This window comes from Nannospalax galili, unplaced genomic scaffold, assembly GCF_000622305.1.
Source record: "Nannospalax galili isolate Female #2095 unplaced genomic scaffold, S.galili_v1.0 scaffold973, whole genome shotgun sequence".
Lineage (NCBI taxonomy): Eukaryota > Metazoa > Chordata > Mammalia > Rodentia > Spalacidae > Nannospalax > Nannospalax galili.
In genome coordinates this window covers 556,900-576,931 of record NW_008334020.1, presented here as the reverse complement: position 1 = coordinate 576,931, position 20,032 = coordinate 556,900, and the positions used below count along the sequence as shown (strand labels likewise).

Below are 20,032 nucleotides of genomic sequence, written 5' to 3'. Positions count from 1 at the left end.
TTCTCATTCACTGTTATGTTGTAATTGAGAACTAGTTTTGTTAGAATTTTCAAATGTCATAACATATTATTGATAGATTGGACTTTAATAACAATGACATATTAATTTGATGTTATATTTCATAATATTAACCCTAAAACCACTCTGCATTGGCACCCTAAAGCTAGAGCAGTGCAGAAATATCCTGTTTAAAACTGAAAATCATCTTAGTGTGAATACTACCAGCTATGAGTGACAGCTAAAAAGTTGTGGTCCTTCAGACTTCCTTTCACACTCAATTAGTTCCATACTCCCAGGAGACAGGTATTACACCTGTCATTCAGGTGGGAACACGTAGGCACCAATAATTTAAGTAACTTGCCTAAATCCACATAGTTAGCCAGACGCAATGTCAAGTTTTGAGACTAGATCTGTCTTCAAAAGCCAGGTTTTGTGTCATCAAAGTGTATTAAATTAAGAACAAAATCTATCTGTATGTTACAGAGTAAGTTGATTTTTGAATTTGAATCGTCTAAAATGTATTTTTTTATTCTGCTGTCAAAGGACAATCTTTGCTATATTTGCATTCATTTTTTTAAAATAACAAAACTTGCAACATTTTAAAATGAGAGACATGCAGTGTGTTTGTGTCTTTGACGGGTAGAAACCAGAGAAAAATTCCTAACTGTTCTTTGCTCCTCTGGTTGTATCCCATAATGTGGCTTGTTTGACTTAATCCCATTCAGTAAGTTAAATGATTTAATAAAAACTCTCTCACCTCATCTCAACTATCTATACGTGTCATTTTGATTAATAAAGTGCATTTTGCTTTGGGGGATTCAAAAATAAAAATGGCTGTAAGTAAACGGAATGAAACTACTTCACACTTTAATATACAACCCTGATTCATTAATATTCAAATCAAACTAAAACTTTCACTCACTTGTCATTTTCTCTTACCAGTGTGCCATATTTCCACTGAAAGATTTTACTTGTTTATTGGAAATTAAAGAGAGTCATAGCTAATGTTTACCATATGAGGCGGCAGCAGTTTGTAAAATAAACTTTAAGTCTCTGCTTTTCTCCTTGAAGTCCATGCAACAATGATAAATATTATGTTTCCAGAGCAAACACAGAAAAGTGAAACACTGAAGTTCTCTTGTGAAATACTAAATGATGTGATCTCAAAATAAAGTCACGTGATAAGAGGAATAAAGTCACTTCCCAGTCTAGCATGAAGGAAAGAGAAATGGCTTGCATATTATTAAACGGCTAGGGTATATATGGTGAAGCTTAGGCTTTAAAGTCACAGGAAACCTGGCTGGATCATTTGTAATTTTCTTGAAAAGAATCAAAGGGTATCCCTATTACTTTGGGGAAGCACAAGTCCAAGGACTACACAATGAATGCTGCAGAACTTTGTGTTTTAGACAGTGTCTAGGGAGAGAGGCAAGATGGAAGTACAACAACAGGAGCATTGAATGACTGAGCAATGTGTATAAAGTGAACATATTCCTCACAGTACTCTGCAGTTCTCCAAACTTGAGTCTTGTTAGGAAGCCAAGTGCAATAACTTGGCTAAACAATGAGTCACATTGAACTAAATAGTGTTTAGATAAAATAGCTGTCACTTTAGGGAAAATATCTCTATATCTCTTTGTTCCTAAAGTCCAGCTCTTTAAATTTGAGATGATGGAATATACAGTTTATTAAATTTTTCCTGTACTCAAGTGAAATGGGTTTTAAAAGGCATCAAATAAAACAGTAGTTCAAGAATTTGGGGGTCATGTGGAGAGCTTGGTTGTTCAATCGTGAGTAATTTCTACTACAAAAAAGTGGGTGGCCTTCCATCATTCTAAAGGAATCTAGAGATAGGGAATTTTTGGCAATATGCAGCTATTTTCCAGTTAGTCATTTGCATTCCCTACTTCAACTAGTTCAATGCTTTCTTAGGTGCAATATAACCAGACTCCTCTATGAGAATTTATGAACAGGACAGTGTTCTCTAGAGAAAGCTCACAGTCTGACTTTTGATCAGAAATAATTACAATACTGTGAGCTGACAGTCACTGAAAGAGCCCTCAGGATCATCACACATTTCAATTTGAACACATCATGAAGAAAAATATTAATAGATCAATTTTTACCAGGTTTTATTCCTCTATATATGTTTCTTTCTATGTAGAAATACAATAATCTATGTATACACATACTTTTATCTTCATTTATGCAGTTATAGTGTTTCAGAAAATAATCTCAAACTCTTCATTACCTTAAATTGCCTTTCAAAATTTTATACTTGATTATCCTAGACTTTTTCAGGTTTGTTTTGTGTTAGTATCTCAGGTGACTTGGAAACAATCCAGCCATTCTAGTTTAGCATTTAATGGTTTGTATCTTTATGTGCTGCTTATGGCAGTCAAGAAATTTGTAAAGAATTGGCATATAGATTGGCTCACTTCTTCCTAGAATATCCCAGCCATTCTTCTGTGTCAGTTCCAAACACTTCTTATTATCCTCTGACTCTTCCATGTCCCATTTCTACTCTAGCTCTTGACATTCTCTGGAAAATGCTTCCCTTTATTAAGTCATTTTTTTTTTTCAAGTCCTAGTTTACATAACACTTTCCACGCTTTTCCTGACTTCCTAAAAGGCAACTGTCATTGTTTTTGACTACTTTCTTTTACTCCATTCTATTCATTTATTACAGTGAGTCTCAGTTTATTATTAAGAATGGCCTATTACTAGTTGAATGAAGCAAGACAAGTATTTCTATCTGTCTAATCAGTGAGTCTTTGTCTTCTCTAGTGCTCCTGAGTCATCTTCTTCACAGCGTTTGTGGTTCACCCCCTTCTTTGAGGAGACCACGATCCTTTTCTTTTAATCTTCTTTACTAAACCCATGGCTCAAATACCATTTATTGAAAGATAAAATAAATAAATGCCACAATAAATATTTTTGTGTATAGAGCCTAATGCTGTATATATAAGCACAGATGTTATGTCAGAGACCTGAGGCATAAAATATAAGAGAACTTTGTAGGATAGACCTCACCCAGTATGTGAGATCTCTTATGCTTCTTGCTATGAAAACTACAAGCTACCATGTATCCAAGTGGGGTTGAATTGAAAATAAAGAAAGAAAGTAAGTATGAGAAAAATTGTGATAGACAATGAATAAATGTTTCTGCAAAAATCTTTGCATATGTGATTCTAGTGTGGTCCCAATGGGGAGTGGGAGCAGGGGACAGACTCATGTACTTTCTTCTCTAGAGTTTTTCCCCCCAAAACATGAGTCTAGCCCTCATCCCTGTCTAAGGCACACATACATCACCTGAAGTATTTTCCTATGTCATTAAATTGTCTACTTGCTCAAAAACTTTCATATTCATGTCTTACAGTATTTCCTTCTTCCTACTTTCTGTGAAAGAACTTTAAAAATGTTTTATTTCTTATTTTAATTTTATGTGTATGAATGTATTACCTGCATGTGTGTAAGTGCACACATGTCGTTCAGTGCCCATGGAGGTCAGAAGAGTTCATCAGACTCCCCTGGAAATGAATTTATGAATGGTTGTTAGCTGCCATGTGGGTGCTGGGAATTGAACCTTGGTCTTCTGTAAGAGCTACCAATACTCTTATCTGCTGAGCTACCTCTCCAGCCCCAGAAAAATAACTTTTAATGATTGTACTCCATTTACAAACAGTATCAGCAAATGTTTCCTAGGTCTTTAAGGTTCTGCTTTGTTGGCCACCTTGGAACCACTGCTCTTGAATACCTTAAGGATCCACTGCAGCTTCACCAAAGTCGGCAAGAGCTCTAGAAAGTGGGTATCAGGTTCAGTGCTTGTTCCTTCACAAGTTCATCTCTGTGTTCAGGTCTCAAGTGGATACTTTGAAGCAGATGTCTTCCTGACCTCCCTTGATGTATGCCGATAGCCCAGCACATCCATGCTGTCCTCCTATAATTTGCTCATAGGATCAGATTTCAGCCTACTTTCCCTTAAGTACTCCTGCCAACTCAGAGTCTCTGAAGGCATCTGAGAATCACATATTCTTTCTACCCTGAGAGAACCTGGCTGCCAAGTCCCAAGCAAGGAGTCAAGTCTTCATATCTAACATCTTTGGAATTTTATTTCTTGTCTCCTAAGTGAACTTTGAAGGTGGAAACTCAAAATTTAAGTGTCACCATTTAATTAAATCAGACACAAAAGAGTTGAATACAAACTGGGGAGGGGAATGAAAAACTTTGTTTTTAAATGTGGCTTCATTTTATCTTGAAGATGCATAGTTGTATTGCTACAACTATATTTCTAAGATAAGTTTTTAGAAAAAGCTTGTCATTCTTACCAGATTCATAGTAAAAAAAAAAAAAAAAAAAAAACTGTATCCGTCCTGCAGATATTACACAGTAATAAAAATGGATATTTGTAATAGGTGAAATTTACAAACAATAGAGAAGAAATTATTTTTGTAGATATATTTATTATTATAGGGAAAAATAGAGATCATTCTGTTTCCCAAATGTCTTAGTTGCCTGGATAATTGCTTTGGCAAAATACCTGACAAAAATGCAAATTAAAGAAAAAGACTTATTTGTCTTTACATTATAAGTAAGGCTGCTAGTCACATTTTATGGAGCACTAGAAAGCAGAGAGTGAAGACTGTGTAAGTTCAACTCCTTTATGCTCAGTCTAGGACACCAGCCTTTGCACTGGTGCTGCCCACATTTAGTGTAGATTTACCCACCTGAAGTAACTGAATCTAGGTATTGCTTCACAGACATACCTAGAGAATAACCTAATCTAGGTAATTCCTCATAGGCGTGCCTAGAGGCTAACTTAACCTAGATAATCCCTCCTGGTCATGACTAGAGGCTAACCTAACCTAAGTAACCCCTCATGGGCATGCCTAGAGGCTTGTCCTATAGGTGATTCTAGATCCTATCAAGTTGGCAGCATTAACCATCAATGGAAATGATATTCTCCTTGAATTTTATGGATGTTGATTGAAGGCACAGGGTGGTGTAGAGGGGGAGTGGTTTTCAAGTCTTCTATGGACAAAAGATGGAGCTAGAAATTCAGCCCCTGTCAGCTATTACAGAATCAGACACTTTTCACCCTCCGCACACAAACATAATTTACCTCTTAATATTTACAATTTTTTTCATGAAAACCTTCTTGATTTTTTTCATATCATTGATTCATTCCCAATGTTTTTAATTCAGACATATTAAGAGATCCCAATACAGCATAAACAAGAATGTGAATGCACATGAATTTTTTCTCGTATTCAGAGTCTTAAATTCAAAAGAGGATCTTAGCAATTAAATTAGTGTCATCCCCTAATCCTCAAAGGAATTATGGACCTTTTCAAACATCCTTCTACAGGAAAGAAAACCCAAAAAGAAACTAAGAAAATAACAACAGATCATGACCTGTCCTGATCTATGAAATCAAGGCAGTTTTAATATTGTAACCATATCTAAGTTACTTTCAAACTCTTACTTGAGTTATGTGTAGTTAGTAAATGGCTGGAAGAAACCTGTAATCAAGAGGAATAACATGTCTAAAGGCCTTGATGCATGAAAGAGCAAGGCACGTTTGAAGATGTGACAAAACAGGCCAGATGAGCAAGAACACAAAATACACAACTAGTGACAACTGAGGTTTCAAGTGAGGTAATTAGCCATGCCATGCCCAACCCCGAAGGTCTGTTTAAAATCTTAGACTTAATTCCAAGAGTAATAGAAAGTCTAGAAAGTCATTCCAGACAATTAAGAAGAAGCTTAAAAGTACAGTGATCATATAACTTAGCAACCAAACCATGAATATGTTGAGAAAGAAAAGGGCACTATTGATAGTTATTCTGGGAAAGCACAGACTAGGCCTGTCTAGGGCAAAGCAGAGTGAGACTTCATAAAGGCTTCTGTGTGCTTGCTAATCTCTCTTACACAATTCCTGGGAACGACATTCTGAGTCATGGTTGCCTTCTTCCAGCCAGGCTCACTGAATAGAGCTGTGTCCTTCATCTGTTCCTTCACTTTTGTGCCACTTTGGACCCTCTCAACTAATGTTCCTCATCTATTAGGAAATACAGAAAAGCAAGCATTTTATCTTCTGCATGAACTCCCACTGTCACTTAGCCTCTAGGCCCACTAGGACAGGGTACCAAGAAGAGCATCACTAAGCCATCACAGGCTCTGATAAAAGTTGCCTGTACTGGGGTTGAAGAGATGATTCAAAGATTAAGAGCACCGGCTGCTCTTGCAGAGGATCCGAGTTCAATTCTTAGCACCTACATGACAGCTAACAACCATCCATAACTCCAGTTCTTGGGAAATCCAACACCTCATCTGATCTCCAAAAGCATTGCATGGCAGGGGTGCACTTACATACATGGAGGCTATACACTCATACACATAGAATAAAAATTATATATATTAAAAAATATTATATTTATTTATTTATTTATTTATATAAAGTTGCCTGTACTGCAGTCTCCACCTTTTTACAACTTACAAAGAAAATTCTAGAGGACAAGGTATTACTGTGACTTCTTTGGGTACTGCACAGACTTATGTGCAGGTCAAGAACGTACTAGAACATGTAAGGGGTGCCTCTCTGTTTAGGTAAATAGGAGGGTATCTGATTCTACTTACAGATTAAGAACTGTCCTTGCCAGCTAACAACTATCTGTAACCCCTGTGGCAGGACCCTCTTCTGTCCTCTGCAGGCAGTGCATGATTTGGGTACACTTACACACATGCAGGTATACCACTCATACACATGAAATAAAAATAAATCCATTTTTTTTAAAAAAAGAACTGTCTTTGCTTAGAATACCTTCCACTCATAATCTTGTGACCTTGGTTATGTTGCCCTCTGAAATTCAGATAATTTAACATTTTTGTGTGGGAGACTAGAAAAATATTAGGGAATACAGAGCTTTTAGTAAAAATTAAATGAAGTAAGTGTTTAAAGCTCCTACAACAGTTACTCTACAGATGATCCCACAGATGGCTACTATTTGGGGCTGTTAATTTTGAGCAAATGTGATTTTAACAACCTGCCTGCTGGTCTCTGTTTACATTAGGATTTAGGAAACTTAGTTTCACTGTGTTGAAGTTTCAGCTCCTTATCTACTGGTTTTTCCTAAAGGGACAGGTGAAGTTCAGTTTCTAACCCAGTTTCAAATATTTAGCTTTGGGGAGACGATGGATCATTGAGCCCTCTTTACTTAAAATTCTTCTAAGATAAGACATTCAGAAGAGGACATTATCCTGTCAGAAGAGCTATCTCTAAGTAAAGAGTTCCCTAGACTTTGAAATCTGTGGTGTGCTTTCTGCCTGAGGCTGAGTGGAGGTTTCTCACAAGGAAAATGCTACAGCAGACAAGCTCTGCACGACAGAGGAAAGAGTTAAGTTTGCCACAAGAGCTTATCCTTATATCAGCAACTTCTTATTTGAGCAGAGCATCTAGCCTCCTGAGATAACAATGTCATAAATACATGTTGAATAGATCAACTGATAGCACACCCTGGGTTTTAAATGTAACTAATGAGTCACCATTATATGTACTTCTAATGGAGACACTTCAGGGGTTGATTTTTGTCCAGTAATTCTTTCTCACATCTTAATTTAGTTATTTTTTTTATAAATATATTTTGCCTGCATAAATGTAGGTGTAACATGTGCATGTAATGCCCACAGAGCCAAGAAGAAGGTATCAGATCTTCTGGAACTGAATTTATAGGCAGTTGTTAGCTACCATGTGGGGACTGGGAACTGAACCAGGGTTTTCTGGAAGAGTAATCATTTCATTCTTTACCTAATGTCACATTTTATGAGACTGAAGGCCATGTTATATTCTGAGTAACAGATTTTTCTCTACTAGGCAGCATAACCAATGTTTATTAGTCATAAACGGATCCCCGTGAACTCTCTACCGTGATCACATCTCTGAGCACATAGATGAGAAGTTTTTTTTAATATTTATTTTTTAATTAATTTATATTTATTTTGTCTATGAGTATTTCGCATGCATGTATATAAATATACCCCTACTGTGCGAAGCCCTCAGAGGCCAGAAGAGGACATCGAATCCAATGGAATTGGAGTTACAGATGGTTGTTAGCAGCCATGTGGATGCTGGGAATTAAATCTGGGTCCTCTGCAAGAGGAGACATTGCTTTTAACAACTGAGCCAAAGTGCAGACAGTGCTTTTAATAACTGAGCCCTCGCTCCAGTCCTATTTTTATTATTTTTAAATTATGTGTATTTGGGGGGTATGGGGGTATACATGAAGGTGCAGATGTTTTCAGAGGCTGTGGATTCCCTAGAGCTGGACTTACAGGTGGTTATGAGCTGCGTGATGTTGGTGCTGTGAGTAGAACTCCAGTCCTCTGCAAGAGCAGGTCATGTTCTTAATCACAGAGCCATTTCCCAAGCCCATGAATGAAAGTCTTAATGATGTAGACACCTCACCTCAAAAACATTAAGGTCTCTGACCAAAATTAGTTCTCCTAATTAAGAATAGTGTGTTAGTGACAGACATAATCTGGTACTGTATATTGATCCATGCTCTGGTTGCCATAATATAAATTCTCAAGGCTCACTGTGTTTTCTTTAATGAGAAGTCCATTTGATCATGCAAATATTAGGTGCGCATGATACACTGGAAAGTCTCCTTCAGAGAAACTTGCCCTAGAATGTATTACAGTAATTTTCCATCATAGTCATCTAGGACAATATGGCTATCATCAGGACAGAAACATGCTGCATTTTTAATGATCTTTCCCAGGAGATTTTCCCAGGAACTTGGAGACCTATGATGCCCTTTGTGGGGCCACTGTATTTTCTAATACTATGTAGTATGCTCTAGGCCAAGTCCATTCTCAGTCATTTGAGCATAATATGAGGAACAATATAACTGACTATATCTCTGATGTTGTAAAAAGGATGATATCATCATTAGCATTTAAAGAAATGTAGGTCAGCCTCATACTTTGCCTTGTTTAGATGAAGAACTTAATAGTAATTGCCATTTCTTTATCTTGCTGTACTCAAATCACTAAATCAGCCACTTCCTCACTGTGACCAAATCTTTGACTCCCTGCCTTTCAACTTGAACTTACGCTGAACAAAATGAGAGATTATTGGGTTATGCTTTTTGTAGATAGAATTCTCATTGCTATGAACATATTGTTTATATTTTTTTGAAATTTTGCTTCCTCCAAGTTCCAAAGATCAAGATCAATAGTAATTTAAATAACATTTTAACAAAATACTTCAGACTTCTATCACAAAAATGGCACATGCGATGTAAATCTTTCGTAGTTGACAGCTGTCAACTGTCAATGAGCTACAGTTAATTAAATCTAAAAATGCTTTATGGCTCAGAAATAATAGATAATAATCTTTGGACCAGAAAGGTCTTTAAGTTGATGTGGTTATTGCTCCAGGTTGAATTGGAAATAAAGACACTAATTGTTTTCTGATAAAACAGGTAGAGGAGAATGGCTGTGTTCAGCATTTTTATTTCCAAGCGCACATGCTTGGTTTTATTTTAGTACAGATTTGGAGGTGAAGTGATGTAAGAAGAAAAGGAGAGAGGGAAGGAACAAAAGAAAGAAGGACAAATAAAAAGAAAGAATTTGAGGAGCCATCTAAACTAAATCAATTGTGTTACACAGAATGAGAAGGTGATAGCTAGGGGCTGTGAATTAAAAAGATACAGCAGTTACTGTGAATTTCTATAACAGAAAAATGAACTCTCAAATCACAGTAGCTAAAACGTGTTCCTTTAGTGTCTCCTAAAAGCAGCAAGGACATATTTATTTCTGCTAAACTTACCTTGGAACTTTAGCAGGAAATTTTTCATCTTCCCTTTATCTTCTTTTTTTAGAAAACATATGTATTTATTATTTTTATTTTATATGTGTGAATGTATTACTTGCATGTATGTAAGTGCACTCACATCATGCAGTGCTCACATAGGTCAGACAAAGGTGGTAAGATCCCCTGGAACTGGAGTTACGGATGGTTGTTAGCTGACATGTGGGTGCTGGGAATCTTAACCACCGAACCATCTGACCAGTCCCCATCCCTTTATTTTCTTTATCATACAAAATTATTCCACATTCTTTAAATGTTTATCACAGCTTCTTTGATGAAGAGTGGGTGCTGCATTCATCTGTAAGTTTAAGAATACGTTTTTAGAATGCAGTCAGAAATTACATCAATGTGTGGTAATGGCACTGATAGGTTCTTCTCTAGGGTCATGGGTATCTGGGTAGGTTTACAGTACCAAGTATGAATTCCCTCCTATTGCAAGGGCTTTAAGTTCAAATAGCCAGCTGCTATTTTGGTTACCCCCAAGATAAAAGTGCCACTTTTTACTGTTAGGGACATCTTGTTGAGCCAGTCATCTTTGTGGTTCATGGGTTTTACAGCTGGCGATGACTATTGACTTCTTTTCTTCCTTGGTAGTCTGGCTGATACTGTGAGAGCTGGTCTTCAGGTAGGAGTCTTCCAGGTCAGCACCAGCTCCATTCCTCCATGTCCTGTGTCTGAAGTGTGTAGTGGTTCAGGTCTTATTTTCAAGTTCTGCATGGCAATCAAGGGCAATGGCAGTAGCTTATGTTGTTTTGGGAGTCTCTTTCACTATTCTGATCAACAATTCAAAGTGAGGTTTCCCATACCTGGCACCTGGGTTTTGTTAAATGGTCTAGAGTTCTTGAGGGAAGCATATCACTGCCTGTGGTGTAACTCCATCTAAAACACACACACACACACACACACACACACACACACACACACACACAGAGTGTAATACATTATATGTACTATTAAGTAAACTGATAAAATAATGTTATCCTTTTTTTTCAGATGTCTACAGTGTTATTCATATCTACTTCTTCCATTTCCTGCTGTATTACCCTTGATCTTCCCTCAAGGGCCTTCCTCATATTTCTCATTTGCCCTTGAGAGCAATTGTGTCCTACTACTCCAGTCTCTAGAACTCTTTCTACCGTGTGGGTTCGGGGCTCAAACTCAGTACACTGTGCTTGGCAGCACATGCCTTTACTAACTGAGGCCTGTTGCTGGGCATCAACACTAGGATTTTAAAAATAATCCAGGCTGTCTGCATTTTCCTGACTTTTTTTTAATGCTGTATTCTCTCCAGTATTCTCAGATCTTGGATATTTGGCTTTCATTAATCTCTAGTATGAGTTGAATTTCTTCTCCAGTGACATTCCTACACCCTTTTCTTCAGTTCTCATGAAGGAAGCTGCCCTACTTTCTGGACCATTGGAAATACTTGCTGTGTCAGCTCTTGGTCTGAGATGCGTAGGGAGACCTAACAAAGGGAAGGTCTTCAGTCACTTTTCCAAAAGTATGTCACCTTGTTAATTACCTACCTGTTCATTCCAGCCTTCTCTCACAGTTTTCAAGATTAAATTCTTGCTCAATTGTTTCTTCTACAAAAAAAAAAAAAAAAAAAAAAAAAAATGTAGGCTTTATCATATGGATAGTGTAGTATACCCGAGAATGTGCTTTAAGATTATGTGTTAATAATTTCATGGACAATGACTTAAATTAAAAATGAAATGGAGGAAAGTGCATTTACACTGCCTAAATTCATGTCTTCCTGTAATTATTAATCCAAATTTAGTACTACTATGAATAAGTTATAATCATTGCAATTTTAAAATTTCCATTCGTTAAAGTATTTTCAAGCATTCGTTTCATTTCCACAGGATGCTCAACCGAAGGTACTATTATTGCACTTACTTAAAAGAAAATTAAGACACAGGAATATTAGTTTATTTGTGGTTTGGCACCACAGCAAGATAGGCCAGTTCGCTGACATCATATATAATTGTCTAAAACTACTTGAATTGTGTTATAATAGACATTCTGAAAAAGGGTGCTGAGCAAACAAGGTAAATTAGTGACTTCTCAGTGTTCCCATTTGGTATATCACCAAAGCGTTCACAGATATGACTCTTGACTTCCTGTAAGAATCCTTATCATTTTTATTTTCATTTAAGCCAAGACATAGCCATAACAAGTTCTAGAAATACACTTGAGAGTCTAGCCTAAAACTTTAGAATTAGCTCATCATTGAAGTACTAACTTCAGAAAACATTTTCTTTCATTATCTGTCATTCTCTTAAGTTCATAATCACAAGATCAAAGGACTACTGGAAAATCTTAATAGAAAAATCTTACGTTTGTGAAGGAACATTTTGCCTGCGGAGCAGATGGCATCGGCCATGCTTATCGACTGCTCTTATTTTTGTGGCTCATTCCTTGTTCAGGGGACAACTAACAGGCAGACCTTCAGCATAATAGAAGTTCAATAAACACAAACCACCAATCATTGCAATATTAAAATCTGATGATTCTTGTTTCTCATTTCATTCTTTCCTTTGACATGCCCACAGGCTTATTGTCATTTCAATGACATTGAGTCTTTGAAGGAGAAATGGGAAAATAACTTCTCAGTTACTTATGGAAATATGTATTAAAGAAATGGAAATTGTGCTGAAGTGGGTCAGTGATTTAGAGCAAGAGATGATCCTAGAATGGTAAATGTATTGAATCCAAGAAGAAACCGTTAACAAACAGCAAGCCAGCCATTCTCCCAAACTCTGGTTTCTCTCTCTATTCACTTTGTCTTTTGTGTATTTTTAACTAGCTGGTAACTTTTACCAACGAATTTGAGATTATTACAGATGTGAAAAAATTTGCATCACCTAGTGTTGATCTGAACTTTGACATTGTCCTTGTTCGTTTGTTCCACTTCAGCATAAATTCAAAAACTTAAAAATATCGATTAGTAAAACTTTCTTTTAAACGTTAAAATGAATTTACTACCATAAGAAAAAGTTTCTTAATTTTTTGAAAATGTTTCTGAGAATTTTCATTAAAATAATAGAATTACAGAATAAACATATTCTATTTCCTCATTTCCTGTTTGTTATTTCAGAACTTCGAGAAACCAAGACCTCTGAATACTTCAAGCTGTCCCACCATCCATTAGACTATAGGATATTACTAATGGATGAAGATCAGGACCGGATCTATGTTGGGAGCAAAGACCACATTCTGTCCTTGAATATTAACAATATCAGTCAAGAACCTTTGAGTGTAAGTTTGTGATTTTTATGAGAAAAAATCTTGGTATTATACATAGTTTTTAAAACATTCAAATAAATTGAAAGTAATAATTATTAAAGTAGAACCATAGAAAATACTAGGAATTGCTTTTTACTTAATGAATTGAAAAATACATTGATTCCATTCTCCCTTCCTGATTTCAAAGTTTTAACCTATCTAAAACCAATAACTAAGTAAAAAAGCCACCCTTGCAAAGGAAAAAAGGATTGGGGGAAGGAAGTGCCTGGTTAAGGTTGAAGTATCTTGCCATCTCTGTGCTGTACACACAGGCTTTGAAAAGAACACAGCTATTAAATACATGGATGCTTGAATAAGCATGGTCAATATTTAACATTCCATTTCACAGTAGGAAAGTAAAATTAAGCATCACTGGAAAAAAAAGAATAAAAGTATGTTAACAATATATATTTGTATATTTAAGTTTGCAGAAAGGAGCCTTTACATTTATTACATTACAGGCTGACAACCCCCAAATATAGTCATCCTGCCAGTCTTTACCCAGGAAGCAGCAGCAGAAGAATGCTAACGCAGTATTTCAGAGAGATGTTTTCTGGGATTTCGTTTCATCTGTTTTAGTCATGATGATACTTAGAGGCCTATTTTAAGTAGATCTGTCAGTTTGTGTGTTTACCAAAGGTAATATTAAACTGAGTTAATAAATATAAACGAATAAACATAAACACATACATACTTACGTAAGCAATTAGGAAAACTGTTTTGTGAATCAAGAGTGATAATATGCATTATTTTTACACATTTATGTTTATAATAACTTTAGTTTTACACACAACTAGAAAATGCATGTATTATTGAACAACTTTTTAAAAAAATTAATAGGAAAAATAAAAAATAAATGTTATGATAATGTCATAGAGTCTTAGCTTGAATTCGTATGATGAAAGAACTAAGAATTTTTGGAAAAATTAATATATAAATACCATAAGGATATCTTTGAGCCAAAAATGAATGAAGAATGTTGTGCTGTTACGTATCCAACTGAGATTGTGCAAACTTTATTTTTCTTTTGAACAGGTTTTCTGGCCAGCATCTGCAATCAAAGTTGAAGAGTGCAAAATGGCTGGCAAAGATCCTACTGTAAGTACTCAAAACACTTACACACACACACACACACACACACACACACACACACACCACATATGTTATGCACTCACCATACACACCACATGCTTCATACAGTACAGAAATATAAATCATATACCACACGCATCATATACAGCACACCAACAAACCACATCTTTTTCACACACACATCAGTACACATACAACAACCACAAAGCACAAAACACACCGCACACACAGCATAAACAACACATACACACCTATTTGGTCTTTAGATGCATGTATTTGAGAGTAGCCATGGCATATAAGTGGGTAGTGGTTTTTGAAGTCTTTGGCTGGACAAATGTTAAAAATGTAAATGTGAAGAGACTGGAATTCTCATACCATCTGTAATTTTAGAATTACTGATGTGATAAAACTTTTCTCCTCACTTTCATTATTTCAAGCAGACACTTTTCATGATGGATTTCACCAATAAACTCTGTTCCAAGTGCCTCCAACCTGCAGAATTCTCAGTAGGTGGCTCAAATAATGATTACGTGAGTGTCTGGAGTATATCCCAGATACCATGGAAACTCTTCCTAAGATTCTTGGTGAAAAATTAGTCTTTAGTCACATTCAAGAAAAATAAGTCAACAGGGATGAAGCATATGTGTGTTAATTAAAAATAATCGCAAAACCACAATCAAAGCAATGTGAGCATTGATAAGCGATCAGTGCAACACTGTTCAAATTGTATTCCTTTAAGTGGAATGCAACATAAATAGCTAAGCAAGAAACGTATTTATTTTTAAGACTAACTTACTTATGCTGGCATATCAAATTATTCTTGAATATTATATAATAAATTTTTTTTTTATCCCAAAATAGTATAATGAAGCTAAGTGTTAAAATCATCCACTCTCACAAATAGTTTCGCAAAAGGTATCCTTTATTTATACATTCTTTCAGTTATTCATTTAATAAATAACATTAAGCACCTCTTGTGTATCTAGTATAATAGTCACTAAAGACATAATTTGTGCAAAACAGATATAGTTCTGGTTTAGTTGACCATGTCTGTTTGGGTAAAGTTGATTAAATGAACAAGGAAATAGGTTTAATCATGAATGTGATAAAATATGGTTATGTTATAGAAAAGCTAGTGAATTACACATACGTATTCAGGTTTGAGATCATAATAATGGTCTCAACTTAGTGTCCAAAAGTATTACCTAAGCTCTTATACTGGAGTAGAAGCAAGAGATGCTGGGAGGATTGAGGTCTGCTCTGAGCCTTGTAAGAGTATTCTAGAGATGCGTCAAACCAGGCCAATCATGGCAGAAAACTAATCCATAATGAAATGAAATGCTCATTGTCACTAACTCTTAAGGTAGTCACAAAAATAAATTTCCTGAAAAGAATGTTCTAAGTCAAGGTGACAGATGACTCTGGAATGAACGATTTCTGGGTTCTTTGAAAAATATTACCAGGAGTGGCACAGGGCTGAATCTTAGTTTTTGAATTCTGCATTTCCTCCAATAAAGGAAGAAGGAAATTTCCATGACATAGTTATTATCTAGCAGGGGGGATGAAATCCACAAAAATATGCATTTTGATGACCATCTAGGGAAGTCATCAAATGAGGTTCAGTGCTGTGGAGAATGAGCTTTTGTCCCCTGAGGCTATGATTTCAATAACTGGGCAGGAATTAAACAATTTTCTTTCATTCCCTAGTGAGGACATTTCCCACTGATGCATGCCTGATCATGTATTGCCACAATATTATCCCATGACAATGTAACTGAGTTTGCTTGCACTTTGTTCAAAAGGATTTGCATGTCTCATTCATGGTAATTGCTATAGGCAGAGTATGTACTCCATAGATACCTTTGTATATTCCATTTCCAAAAATGATCTGTTTTTTTCTGAGGAGTCTCAGCCAAGTCTTTTGATCCTTTCTTCCCTGTGGCACAAAAGAAATCCTCTAGTGTTTCTTTTGTGATAATTAAAAGTCATGTGATAAAATCTTCAGTACATGCTTGTGTTCTGTTATGCTCTAAAATCAAGCATGAGCATCCTTAATTCTTCTCTATGACCAATGGCTATCCATTTGAGAAACCACTCATGGAGGGTCTGGCTTAGGTATTTTTAGAATTTGGTTCAATATGTTTTGTTTATCCAAACAACATTGTTGAGTTCTGGGAAAAAAGAATCAGATAAATTCTTTAAAATACCTGATCTATCTGTATAGGAGAAAGGTCTAACTAATCTCTCATTTCCCATATTACATACTTATAGAAAACTCTCTTTTAATTTGACCTCATGGGAAAAGACCAAATGGTGGGAAAACAATGAGAAATAGATACTTGAAAGTTCTGCTGAGCCTGGTCTTTATTATACTTCTCAAGAAGAGCAAATATTTACAAATATCTTAACAGTGCTAACTTAATTGTTGCCCAATACCTTAATCTTTCATTTTTAAAAACATAGTAATTGACTGTTTTAGCTTTCATAAATCAGTGCCTGGGAAGAAAGTAGATGCAAATGAGATGAGGTCACCAGTATAGCAGTGTGGTGAGTCATATATGCAACAATTACAAGATAATATAATTAAGACTGAATGGAATAAGCCAAGTGCCATTCTACATGCTTTATTCTAAATCTTCATACCAATACTAGGAGCTAGATCGTTATGTCATATAGACACTGAAAATGACTATGTTTTTAAGGTTAAGAATTTAAACACATAAAGAGAAGGAGAAACTTGTCCAAAGATATGAGCGAGTGGGTCGGCCTCTGTCTGACTCAGATTACATAGGCCCAAGCTCTGCATCTTTCACTGCTAAATCACTCCACCTCCAAGAAGAAAGTGATAATTACTAAGGAGACACAAGGCAGAGGAAACATAGTGGAGCTGAGACATTTAGAAAGCTTTGAGAGATTTGATTAAAATCATTTTAGATCTTTTGCTAGCTTTTCCTCTAATTTTACTTTAATGATACAGAGATTTACATAACTCAAACCTTCTTCCTCTTCCAAACTTTTGGCACATCTGAATATCATCATCAGTTACTTTTCTGAATTTTGCCTCAGGAACCATCTACTGATCCTTTCCAGTCATGGTATAATGGAGAGAGGAAATCCTTCTGCCTGCCAGGGCAGGGCTGGGCGCTCCTCCTGTGTGCACCCTGAAATGCTCTATCATTTATTACACTGCATTTTAAATTGTAAGTCTCTTCACTAATTGGAAATGCTGTGTGGCAAATGTCATTATCCCATGTGCCCAGATCTCTATTCAGGCACTTCATAAATTTAAACAAGCTCTGAATTAATGGAGATGAAAGCAATTAAGCAAGGGAATCTGTTCAAAGAGATTATTATGGACTGCAATGGGACATTGTAGATGATGAGTTTACTAAAGCTTCTCAATTAACGATGACAGAAGCAAATGTGCATGTTTTAGAAAATTACTTTGTTATAGAAAAACATTTTGTTAATTTTTGTTTTAGACATTTATCATTCATAAGCAAAAGAGAAATTGCAAAAACTCAATAGCTACAGCAATGAAAAGAAAAGTAAACCATAGAGAAGCTTTCTTTCACCTTTAATTTTCAATTGCATCAAATTTCAAATGAAGTTATTAAAGAACAATTACGAGGGAATAGAGAAGCAGTTCCCTTGATAGAGTGATTGCCTAGCATGCAACAGTCCACCTGTTCAGATTCCAGGCACAGTGTGGATTGGGAATGGTGGCCTCCACCAGTAATCCCAGTGCTTGGAGATAGACACAAGAATATCATAGGTATGAGTTTATCTCCTCAGAAACATAACAGTTTGGAATGTGCTGGGCTATAGGAGACACTGTATTTTTAAAAAGAAAGAAAAAAAAAGAGAAAAGAGAGAACAAAACACAATAACATTTTTATTTCAGGTAACAAATACCATAATCCCACAATAACTGATTTTTATAAAGAAAATACATTATCATAATGGAAATATAACAAATTTTATGCCTCAATCAAAGAGAATATATTCTATTTCCTACATATCTGTTTTATTCATACAAGCAAACTTTATAAAGTCAGGAAGTTTATTTAACTTACAGTTTCGGGGCCTCTGGAAAAATTGTTGGATTTGTCCAAGAGCTGATAATGTCTTTTCACTGGCAAGGGTTGGAAGTGGCACATGTCTTCAAATGTCTCAGGGAGCACGAACACATGGTTTTAGGATCTGAAGTATTCCCTACATGCTTGCATTTTGAAGGGTTAGTCTCTTACCTGTAGCACTATTTCAAACCCTATGGAGCTTGTACGAGGTGGGGCCCACCTGACAGCAATAGGGCAGTAGGGGTAGGATTTTGAAAGTTATACCCATCCCGGGTTCTGGACTCCTCCATCTGCTTTCTTGTCCTTGCCATGTGTGTGAGCACATGCTGCTACAGGCTACCACCACCAGAAGGCATAGCTCCATGCTTTCCACACCAGGAATGGACAGAAATCCCCTGGACCTGTGAGCCATAACAAATCTTCCCTTATTTGTTTTTATGAGGTATTTTCATTACAGTGACTTCAAAAACACTAAAGCATCTGGTTTGTGTCTCTTTTCTTATGCAGCTACTAGAATTTAGTCATAGGGGCCCCATCCTCATGAACTCATCTAAAGTGAATTACTCTTTGAATAGATTCATCCTCTAAATACTATAATCAGTTGACTTTTCTTCTCTCTCTATATAATTAATCTGTAACTTTGAGGATTAAACACTTTCATGAGGTTTAGGCTAGGAATAATACAAATTCAACCCAAAGCACTCGATAAGCTGAGCCCATATTCCTTTACACTCCACTCATTTCTCCATGCTTATATTCTGTTCATACTGTAAAAAATTTGACATTCAAAGAGAGCGCAAGCTGTCAGGCATATCTAATGAGTCAGCTTAAGGAATGAAGTAAGTGTTGTTATAGGAGATCTTTGAGAAAATAACCAAGATGGCATATGTTTAGGCAAATATGAAATGTATGCATATAATGTAAAACTTGTTTCATTAGTTTTATATAATAATATTGATTTCCTCTTTCTAAAAACAGATGCTCTTAAGTATTAGAAAATCTATATAACTATATGAATAATATTGCAGAAAGTCTTTAGTTTCTTTTACAGACCAATGAAGGGTAGGTCAGGAAAAATACCAGTCATTTTTTGTTGTTATTTAATTTATTTTGGCTTGTACTGTTTTATTACATGGACTATGAAAAAGTTAAAATTTTCAAGACATACTTACCTGTGGCTCAAGGTGCATTTCTAAAACATCATGTTCTTAATTTATTTTTGTTTTATGTGTATGAGTGATTTTTCTGGATATCTGTGTAGGTACCACATGTGTGCCTGCTGAGGGCATTGGATTCATTTGATCTGGTGACAGTGGTATGAGCCACCATGTGTTAGCTGAAAACAAAAATGAGGTCCTCTGGAAGATCAGCATGGACTCAAACACTGAGCCATCTTTCCAATACCTAAAACATCTATATTTATATTAATAAGCTCTTATGTGATTAATACAAAAATTTTTGATATACTAAAAGCACAGAGAAAGTGACAGAAAATAAGCTATCTTTATCCATGCTTCTATTTTGGAGGCTTAACCCTCTGTTTCTTGGTTCCCATGTCAATGAAATATTATAATTTCCATCTTGTTTAGTTATTAAGAACATCAATAAGTTACAATTTGTGGAAATTTATAGTACATAAAACACAGTACATATTATACCAATGTATTAAAAAATTAATTATGCTACTGAAACATAAATA

At 35.7% G+C, this 20,032-nt stretch overlaps 1 protein-coding gene across 1 annotated transcript in view; it reads left to right on the top strand.

The window, feature by feature from the left end:
- Sema3c (semaphorin 3C) overlaps window positions 1-20,032 on the top strand; it is a 181,790-nt gene that overhangs the window by 78,781 nt on the left and 82,977 nt on the right. The window contains exons 3-4 of the mRNA XM_008828988.3: window positions 12,975-13,135; window positions 14,198-14,260. Coding sequence (XP_008827210.1) covers window positions 12,975-13,135; window positions 14,198-14,260 — 224 coding nt within the window. The remainder of the gene's footprint in view (window positions 1-12,974; window positions 13,136-14,197; window positions 14,261-20,032) is intronic.